Genomic DNA, 9,949 nt, shown 5'->3' on the forward strand with positions numbered 1-9,949 from the left:
TTGAGCTCTCTCCGCTGCCACCTCTGGGTCCTCATCCTCCTCCTCCTCCTCAGACACTAGGTAACCCTCAGCTGGGTACCGGAAGAAGGAAGGGTGTGGCCAACCCTCTGGGATGGGACGGTGTCGCCTCAAGTGGTACTCGTACAGAGGGTGTAAAGCAAGAGCTAAATCCCTCTCCATACGAGCCTGACGCTCTGCAACCTCAAGCAATAAACCGTAAACGGCGCCCCCTTGGTCCAGAACCGCGGGCGCCACAAAGGGTGGAGGTGGTACGAGAGTAGCCGATAGATCCGGCTGAGCCTGTGTCTGGTCAGTGGGAGTGGGAGTAGGAGTGGTAGTAGTAGTGGGAGTAGAGGTCGGAGCGGGAGTAGCCGTGGAAGGCTGAGCACTCCCTGAAGGTGTAGACCCATCTCCGGTCTCAAGATGCCGCTTCTTGGCGGCGGGTGCAGCAGGAGTAGGTCGGAGTGGAAGGAGAAGGTCAGGAAGTGGTGGCAGACGGGCGCCCCTAGCAACAGTAGGAAGGGGCTCTAGACGGGGGAGAGTGTCACAGGGTAAGTCAACAGACAAGGAGCCGTCTATCTTCCAAGTCTGGTAGTCTGGGGTAAGCCAATGCTGAGAAAGCATGACATCCAGACTCAGTAGCCTCTCTCCCTCGAGGTACTGCAAGTCACGAGTCCAATCGGGAAAGAGGGAGCGGGCAAGAATGGTGGCTATGCCACCACAGGCAATGGTTTCCGTCTCCTTCAGCCCCTGGCTCTGAAGGTACTGGGCGGTCAAGTAGGAAATGTTGAGGGTAAAAGGACCCTCACAGTCGATGTTCAGGTAACCGCCCAGGATGGAGAGCTCGGTGTTTGTGATGTTGTTCGGCTCCTTTCGGCCGAAAATAGTGCTCCCCATCAGTCTAAGGAAACAACGGACAGGGGGAAGGTGGACCTGTTAGAGCTTTCGCTCCCTAAAAGTGGTCTGGGCCAGGGTCCTCCAAAGCTGACGGAAGACCCTCCTAGGGGCTGCAGTCTCACCCGTAGAGGTAAGGCCAAGTAACCTACCAAACTCCCCTAAGGTCATCGAAAAGTCTGGTTAAACAACCGAAAGGACACTGAAGAACTAGTGGGGTCAGCATCGTGTGCCCCTGAGGAGAAGGTAAAGGAGCTGAGAAACTCGAGGCTCAGCTCTGAAAAGGTACGGCCGCTCATAGTGATGAGTCCGGCCTACCCCGTGCCCCGTAGTAAGTCACAAACCGACTCGTAGATACCGAGTCTCTCAAGTGCCGATTTCTCTAGAAATCGGGAAGGTACAAACACGCAGCGCAGCAGGTTATAAAACTTCTTACGATGTAAAGCGTTAACAAAAAGTACTTGCGGATAGTCTGGGTGAGGGTCGAGGGAAATGTCCCCTCGAACCGTGACCGTGCCAGAAGTAGAAGGAGTAGCAGCTGAAGAAGTAGTAGCAGCAGAAGTAGAGGTAACAGGAGCTGGCGTAGAACGAGACCGTCTACGACCCCGGCCTTTGGAACTCAGAGCAGAAGCCCGTGCAGTGACGCTGTGAGGAACCAGGGCTGCTCTAAAGGCAGCTGCGGCTGCTGGCGAGTGCACCACATACATGAAAACGGTGGCTGGTGTAGAAGGAGTGGCTGCTGCGGCCACCACTGAAGAGCAACTAGAAGCAGTGCTAGAAGTGGTGGTGACCGTAGAGGAAGTGGCAGTCTGAACTGAGCTACCAGCAGAGCTAGCTGGAGCGAAAACTGTACCTGCAGCTGAAACTAGGAACACTGGGGCTGCAGTACTCACTAAAGTGGAGACAGTGGCAATAGCATGGGCCACTGTCTCAGACAGAGATGGACTAGAAGTGGTACTAGTAGAAGGCAATGAACTAGACTCCATCCTGTAACAAGGGCAGGGGACTGATAAGAAGACAGCGGCTAACAGCGGCTAAAACAGCATGAAAAACCAGCAGAGACAGCATGTGAATCCCCAACAGTCGAAAAATCGACTTCAACCCTTGAAATTCCCAACATTCCTCAGAAAATTCGAATCATAGCATGCAAATGGTGATAGGGAACGGGATAGCAGTTAACAACAGTAGCTAGTAAGCAACGACTGAGGTTAATTAAGGCATGAAAGCATAAAAACCCGTCTGACAGTCGAAAAATTCGACTGAAACACCCCTAATCGCGAAATCTCGCGCAATATTCGAATTAAAACAAGCAACAACAGCGAGGAATGGGGGTTTGATCATCAAGCAAGACAAGCAAGGGCAAACAAGGGCAAATAATGTCGAAAAATTCGACTAAACCAAAATTTCGAACCTTAATTCCAATTTTTCCTTATGAAATTCAAAATAATCGAAATTAAAATGCATAGAGGATGAAGGAATCACTTACTTGATGATAGAAATCCTACAAATGCAATTAATCTTCAAATAAACAAGCGAAAGAGGCGATTTTTCGAGCTAAAAACCGCAAACCCTAAACCCTCTTTAAAACCGAGAAAACGGGCACCAATCAAGGGGAAATTAAGGGGCTATGAAAGATTAATTAGTAAGCAACAATTTGTAGGATGCGGATTTGGTTTTTGAGCAAGAAAGATGGGGATTTGGGGGAGTTTTGGGTCGTAATTAGGGAAGGGTTAGACGAAAATTAGGGGAAAATGAAATTAGAAACAAAACATAAGAGGTTTAAAGTAAAACTCCCTGCGTCCTGTGCATTTTCACTCGATCGAGTGGTTTAAAACTACTCGATCGAGGACTTTTGATGATCCAGCTACTCGATCGAGTATAACTCTACTCGATCGAGAAGTCCCATTTATTGCTTTACTCGATCGACTGAAAAGAAGTACTCGATCGACCATTTTTCACTCGAACGAGTACAAAAAGTACTCGATCGAGCTCTTTTCTCGCGTAAGCTCTTGAATTTCGTCTTTTCTTCCTTTGGAATGCGTATAACTTCCCCAAACCTGCATAAAAACACGTGCAAAATTTTCCGAAATACCAAATACGCATGAGAACAGTCTATAGTCTTAAATCTACGCTAAAAACTGTCGAAAAACTAATTGTCCTAATTAAAAGCAATAAAACAAATTCAGCGGAAATTCAAAAATTATTTATTACAAGGTGTTACACGGGGAATTTCCCCGCTCAATTCCCAATGCAATTCAGTAGCCCCTTGGTGGGCTCCTGACTGGAGGACGTCATCTCAGCAACATTGACTGTCCTCTTCAACTTCCATGAGCTTGAATTTGAATCGTTTAAGACAGTAGGAGGGGAATAGTTCACATCCACATAAGCACGAACTTTCCTCATCCTTGCTCCTCTATCACCAGCTATAGCGTCCTCACTTCCAATTTGATTGACAGTAATTTCACCATGTCCTTTGACAAATCTTTCATTGCTTTCATCTGTACCTGCAGCAAGGAAAATAGACGAACTTTCCTCCTTTTTGCTCTCAGTCTGAGGCGGAGGGGTAACAATTGCAGCACAATACTCCAAATTTACATCTGGAGTGTCAATAATAGGGTCAATAGAAGAGAGGGCATTGCAAGGCCGAGCTTGCATGGGAGCCCTCCGGAACTTAGACTGATGAAAAATCAGCTCCTCGTCCCCTACCTGAAAGGTCAAAGTCTTCCCCCCGACGTCTATAACTGCACGGGCAGTAGACAAAAATGGTCTCCCTAAAATGATAGGGGTGTGTGCATCTTCGGGGATGTCTAAGACAACGAAATCAACGGGAATAATGAACCTCCCGATCTGAACAGGTACGTCTTCTACTACACCTAGTGGCCGTGATATACTACGGTCGGCCATCTGGACAGTCATGTTGGTGCAACTCAGCTTTGTCAAACCAAGTCTCTTAGCCAAAGACAACGGTAAGACACTCACGCTAGCGCCTAGATCGCATAGCGCGTTATCAATCAAATAGGTACCGATATGACACGGAATTGAAAAACTACCCGGATCTGACTGTTTGGGAGGTAACTTATTTAGAAATAGGGCTGACCCCACCTCAGTTAAAGCTACTGTCTCATTATCACTAATATTCCTCTTACGCGATAAAATTTCTTTCATAAACTTAAGATAAGAGGGTACCTTTGGCAGCAACTCAGTGAACGGCACAGTGACTTCTAAGCTTTTTAGGAGTTCGACAAATTTGCCGAATTGTTGATTAGCTTTGGTATTCTGCAGCCGCCTCGGGAAGGGAACCGTGATGGGTATCTCGAGTCCCTTGTTTCTCTCTTCCAATGTATCACCCGGAGCAAGCTCTGTATCCTTTGGACGCTTCTTACCTCTCGAACGAGGTCTTTCTGGTGATTTCTCGCTTAATCGAGCACTAGCAGGCTCTCGAATAAGCTTCTCGTCATCAAAACTACTCGATCGACCAAATTGCCCATTCGATCGAGTAGAATCTTCATCAATATCACTCGATCGAGTGAAATTCTCACTCGATCGATCAACTCCATTTTGCTGTTCACTCGATCGAGTAGAAAAACTACTCGATCGAACGATACCATTTCCTTGTTCACTCGATCGAGTAGAAAAACTACTCGATCGACCACTTTCTTCACCAAATTTGCTCGATCGACCTCCTGAAACCAGTCGATCGAGCACTTGCTTTGCCGTGAGCTCACTTTCTTCGCCAGAACACTGTTCACCATCAGTTATAGCCTTCCTCGGGTCTGATTTCAACACTTCCGGTCCCTTATATGAACGACCGCTTCTCAAATTTATCAAGTTTACCGTCTCATGTGGATTCTTCTCATTTTGAGTCGGTAATTGACCCTGCTTTCTTGAAGATTGATTAGTGGCTAGTTGGGCAACTTGAGTTTCAAGTGCCTTAATGGACGCATCTTTCTGTTGATCACTCAGCTGAATCTGCTTTGTAAAGGCTTGCAACATAGACTTTAGCTCACCTATTTCACTCACCCCACCGGAAAATGATGCACCGTGATTAGGAGGAGTGAAGGACGAAGGCTTCTGAAAGCCTTGTTGATTCTTGTGTAGAGGAACATACGGCTGCTGCTAGTGCGGAGGAGGAGTAGGATTGAGCACATTTTGACTAGTCCACCTCAAATTGGGATGGACGTTCAGCTCATAATAAGTGTTTGTCTGCCTGTAATGTTGAAAGGCAGCGCAAGACTCATAGGAATTAGGACAATAATCTGAAACATGTCCCTCTCCTCCACATCTCTTGCAGACGAAAGGATCGTCTGAAACGGCATTCACATGATAGATCCCTCCTTTCGAAGCTCCTCCCAACTCATACTTATCAAATCTTGCCGCGAGAGCCTCTAATGCAGCTACAGAAGGAGATTCAACACTTCTCCTTTGATTTCCCCTGGAATTTCCATACTCAGCTTTATGGGTGGCCAAATTATCAATAATTTTCCACCCCTTAGTCTCTCTAACATTCTCCTGGAATCTACCGCTAGCTGCCGCATCCAGGATAGCTCTCAGATCGTCGTAAAGCCCATTATAAAACTGATTGCATAGACTCCATTTCTCGAACCCATGGTGCGGAATAGTTCGCACCAACTTCTTGAAACGGACCCACGCCTCATGAAAATTCTCATCAGGACCTTATTTAAAGCTCGTGATCTGAGCTCTAATGGCATTTGTCTTCGAGGCAGAGAAATATTTCTTGTAAAATGCCAGGGCCAGCGACTTCCAATCAGTAATCTCGTTGGCAACTCGATCCAGGTCTCGGTACCACTCCCTTGCAGCATCTCGAAGAGAGAATATGAACATGGTCTCCTTTACCTGATCCGGAGTCACACCAGTCGGTGGGGGTATGGAACAACAATAGTAAATGAATGTCTCCATGTGTTTGGCTGCATCTTCAGTTGCAGCTCCCCCAAATTGGTTCCTCTCAACCAAATTGATATAAGACGGTTTCGGTTCGAATTTTCTGTCCGTTCCTGGTAATGCAAATCCCTTGTAGAGATTCTCAGCTGTCGGCTCAGAGTGACTGGCTATACTTGCTTCTTCAGCCATGTCTGGAGATGTGACAGTCTCAGCCGATGAAGTAGAAATAGGTGATGAAGGTGGATCCTCCTCAAACAGCTCGTTCTCGTAGTAACTAGACAGAGTACTCGGCTCTTCCTCTGTCGGCAATATCCCAGATGATCGCCTCAACTCACGCAAAGTCTTCTCAATCTTAGGATTGTACGGTAGTAATTCACCACCCTGTGACCTGCGCATAAGAAGAAACTACAAGTAGGATATGAGAATAGTTTAAGGAATGGATGTCCCTTAAACTAAAAGAAAGACTAAAAATAAAACAATTGCTTCCCCGGCAACGGCGCCAAAATTTGATACGGTCGTTTCTGTACCAAAAATAAACCTAAATACAACTAATAGAAGCTAGCGGCAAGTAGGGTCGATCTCCACAGGGAGGCAAGTTATCTATCAGTAGTCCGTCTATATATGTCACAAATGGGGGGTTGTTTGAATTGGCTTCTAAACTACGAGGTTTAAAGGAAGAGAAATAAGGATAAGAGCAGTAAAAGCAAGGAAATAAGTTTGAAACTATCAGATAAAGAGAGACATGTCGGGAATTCGGTTCACTATGGTAGTCCAGTGACTCAGCTGTAAATGATTCAGACGAATTAATGTAAGACGGATGTTGAAAGGTCCTTTCGGTCCACTTTCTATCCTAAAATACCACTAACTTAACTTTCATTCTCGTCAGGGTAGTCTACTGTTCATAGCAGGCCTATTTAGTCCAATCTTTCGATCTAGGATTAATTTTAGCCAGATTAAAGAAATAACTCAGAAGCGTGCACTTAACTAAGTCGGTAAATACAATTAAATTGCTATGGTGAAAGAGTCTCACAATCAATTCATCTATTTCATTTACTACATTGTGACATTCCTACAGCGGATCCCCTAATCCCAATATGAAAGGGCTTTAGCTACTCATAACGCTAATTAAACTATCAAAACTATCAGCAGATAAATTCCCAGCAGTAAACATTATGAAATAACAGTAAAATTGCATAAAAGTAAATTAGGGCAGAAATTAAATGTAACAAAACGGAGAATTAAAGCAAACAAAAGATTAATTATTATTAAGAGGAGAAATGAATTACAATCAAGCGAATTCCGGCGTAAAGAACACAAAATCCAAGCAAGTAAATCCCAAGAACAAGGTTACAGTGAAGAAGAATGTTTAACGCAGTAAAGTTTGATAAAGGCTACGTAGTAAGTAAAATCTGATACTAATGACCTAACTAAAGCTTGCTTAAATAGAAAATAATTAAGTTTTGCGGAATAAAACATAACACGGGCTAAATAAAAGCCCATAACAGCGAAACCACTCGATCGAGTGGAATAAAACCACTCGATCGAGCAAACCCTCAGCAGCATCTACTCGATCGAGTAGAAAGTTACTCGATCGAGTAACTCGTCTTTCAGCAACTTAAGGATCGAGTAGAAAACTACTCGATCGACCATCTTGGGACGTAAAAACCACTCGACCGAGTTCTTTGACTTCAAATCAGCTCAAGTCCTCGCCTGAATGCCTCGTAATCCGTGCCAACACGCTTCCCAACGCAGCATCTCACTCAGGAACATCCCGTCTCCTCTAAATGCATGCAAAAAGGACGAAAAAAAGTACGATTACACTACTTTCACGTTTATTTCTACAAAATGGACAAAACGAACCAAAGTAGCCAATTCGGGGCAAAATACTATAAAAACAGTATAAAAATGCATAGAAATACGTGCTGAAATAGGCTAAAAAGACTATATATTATGGACGTATCAAACATTTATGAAGATAAAACACATGTGTCCATCTTTTTATTTTGATTTTGACGTAGACGAGATAGGTCGATTGTCACATGTGTTTTGGGCTGACCCTATTAGTATTAAAAACTATTTGCTATTCGGGGACATAACCTCTTTTGATACGACCTTTAGAAACAACAAGTATAGGATGATATTTGGTCCTTTTACAGGGGTGGATAATCATAAGAGATGCGTGACCTTTGGGGCTGGACTTATTATAAATGAGAGTAAGGAGTCCTTTGCTTGGATATTTACGAAATTCGTAGAGGCTATGGGGGGTCGTCATCCAGTTTGTATGATAACTAATGAAGATGCGGGGATAGAAGAAGGAATGAAATTAGCCTGGAAAAACAAGGTGCAACACAGATATTGCATGTGGCACATACTAAAAAAGTTGCCTGAGAAAGTAGGGCCTGTAATATGTAAAGATACTGGGTTCCTGAAGAAGTTAAACCGATGTGTTTGGAGCGAAGATGTGGAGCCGCCTGAATTTGAGGAAAGGTGGACAACAGTAGTTGAATCTCATGGGTTGTCGGATAACGAGTGGCTTAAGGAGAAGTACAACATTAGAAATATGTGGGTTCCAACTTACTTTCGTGATCTGTTTTTAGGAGGCTTAATGAGAACGACCTCCAGGTCAGAGTCAGAAAACCACTTTTTCAGCAACTTCACTAATCCTAATTTAACCCTAGTTGAGTTTTGGATGAGATTAAAGAGTGCAATGGATGCTCAAAGATGGACTCATTCGAAACTTGTTGCACAATAAAAAAAAAACTCCTTCCCCCAGTTGTCGACTCCATTAGCCCCAGAAAAGCATGCATCAGAAATCTACACTCCAACAATTTTCGGCGAGTTTCAAAAGGAAGTCGAAGCAGCTTGCTATTCATGTGGTGTTGGGGATAAAGAAAAAGATAAAACCTATCAAATTCTATACACAGATATCATAGATCAAGTTCGAAATAAAACGTATAAGGTTTGTTTTAAGAAGGATGATGTTTCAGTGGTATGCACTTGCAAGAAGTTTGAAAGACATGGAATACTCTGTCGACATGCTCTGTGTGTCTTTAAAGATCGGGGAATTCAGAAAGTTCCAAGTGACTACCTACTTAGTCGGTGGAGAAAACTAGCAACCGCCGCCCAATCGTCGGCCCTAATGGCGATTTTGCTTGCGATTGTACATCAATGGATGTCTGAGAAAAACAAAGTTTGCGAGTTATGGTCAGAGTTGTTTACTTGTGTAGCACTTGTTGAACAGAGTCCTGGGCATTGTGATGAGTTGCTTGGGATTTTGCGTGAGTTCAAGGAAAGGGTAAAAATTACCCCTGATGAAAGTGGAAATACTGGTATTGCAAAGGTAAAGGACAAGAATGCTGAAATTGGGATGCTTTTAGGAACAAACATTCCTAGTGAGATTAAGGTTTTGCCTCCAAGGCAGTGCAAAAACAAAGGCTCGGGAAAAAGGCTGATCTCACAAAGAGAACGAGCTGGGGAAGTGAACAAGAAAGCGTTAAGAAAATGTAGGGCCTGTGGGGAGATGGCGAACCACGACAGTAGGAATTGTGACCGAAGGAAAACCGACAATGAGTAGAGTAATTTTTTATATTACCTTATTGAAAAATTCGGGAATTTTATTTTATTTGATAGATATTGGACATTTGCCTTATTGAATAATTCGGGACTTTTTATTTTATTTGATAGATGTTGGACTTTTTTTCTTAAAACGAATGAATGTAACACTTATAGAATGTAAAGCCCGAGTGTTCCTGTCACCATTATTTCGTGCACATACAACGGTATTTCATGCACATAGATATGTATTTCATGCACAAATCACGTTATTTCATGCACACATTATGCGAGTATCAAGAAACCTTACGGCGATTAATTTGATCTACCACTACATCCTTCTTTGCTACCACATCCCCAACCGTCAAAGTTAATAATAAAATTCCAAAATCTAAATTAAAATGCAACATTTTAAAAGTTCGCTTGAGATTACTTTAAGATTTGACCTTGGACACATGAGTTACATGTTTCATGCATGTACACTGTTATTTCATGCATGTGGAACAGTTTTTAATGCATTTACGATGTTTTCAGATTTCATTACAGCCTTTTCGTTGTCCAATTTTGAAAATTGTCTCTCGTTTTCGTTGCCTCGTGACATGTT

At 43.6% G+C, this 9,949-nt stretch overlaps 2 protein-coding genes across 2 annotated transcripts; both read left to right on the forward strand.

Annotated features, from left to right (window-relative positions):
• Window positions 1–8,050: 8,050 nt before the first annotated feature.
• Window positions 8,051–8,545, forward strand: LOC141601521 (protein FAR-RED IMPAIRED RESPONSE 1-like). The gene has a single exon (XM_074421810.1). The coding sequence runs from the start codon at window positions 8,051–8,053 to the stop codon at window positions 8,543–8,545; it is 495 nt and encodes a 164-aa protein (XP_074277911.1).
• A 387-nt stretch (window positions 8,546–8,932) lies between these two features.
• LOC141601522 (uncharacterized) lies at window positions 8,933–9,367 on the forward strand. Its single transcript, XM_074421811.1, has one exon. The coding sequence runs from the start codon at window positions 8,933–8,935 to the stop codon at window positions 9,365–9,367; it is 435 nt and encodes a 144-aa protein (XP_074277912.1).
• Window positions 9,368–9,949: the final 582 nt, after the last annotated feature.

This window comes from Silene latifolia, chromosome 9 (assembly GCF_048544455.1).
Source record: "Silene latifolia isolate original U9 population chromosome 9, ASM4854445v1, whole genome shotgun sequence".
In the NCBI taxonomy this organism is placed as follows: Eukaryota; Viridiplantae; Streptophyta; class Magnoliopsida; order Caryophyllales; family Caryophyllaceae; genus Silene; species Silene latifolia.

What these genes read in the sequence shown, in the direction of transcription:
- LOC141601521 (XM_074421810.1), top strand. Translation starts at nt 8,051, where the DNA reads ATGGGGGGTCGTCATCCAGTTTGTATGATAACTAATGAAGATGCGGGG.
- LOC141601522 (XM_074421811.1), top strand. Translation starts at nt 8,933, where the DNA reads ATGGCGATTTTGCTTGCGATTGTACATCAATGGATGTCTGAGAAAAAC.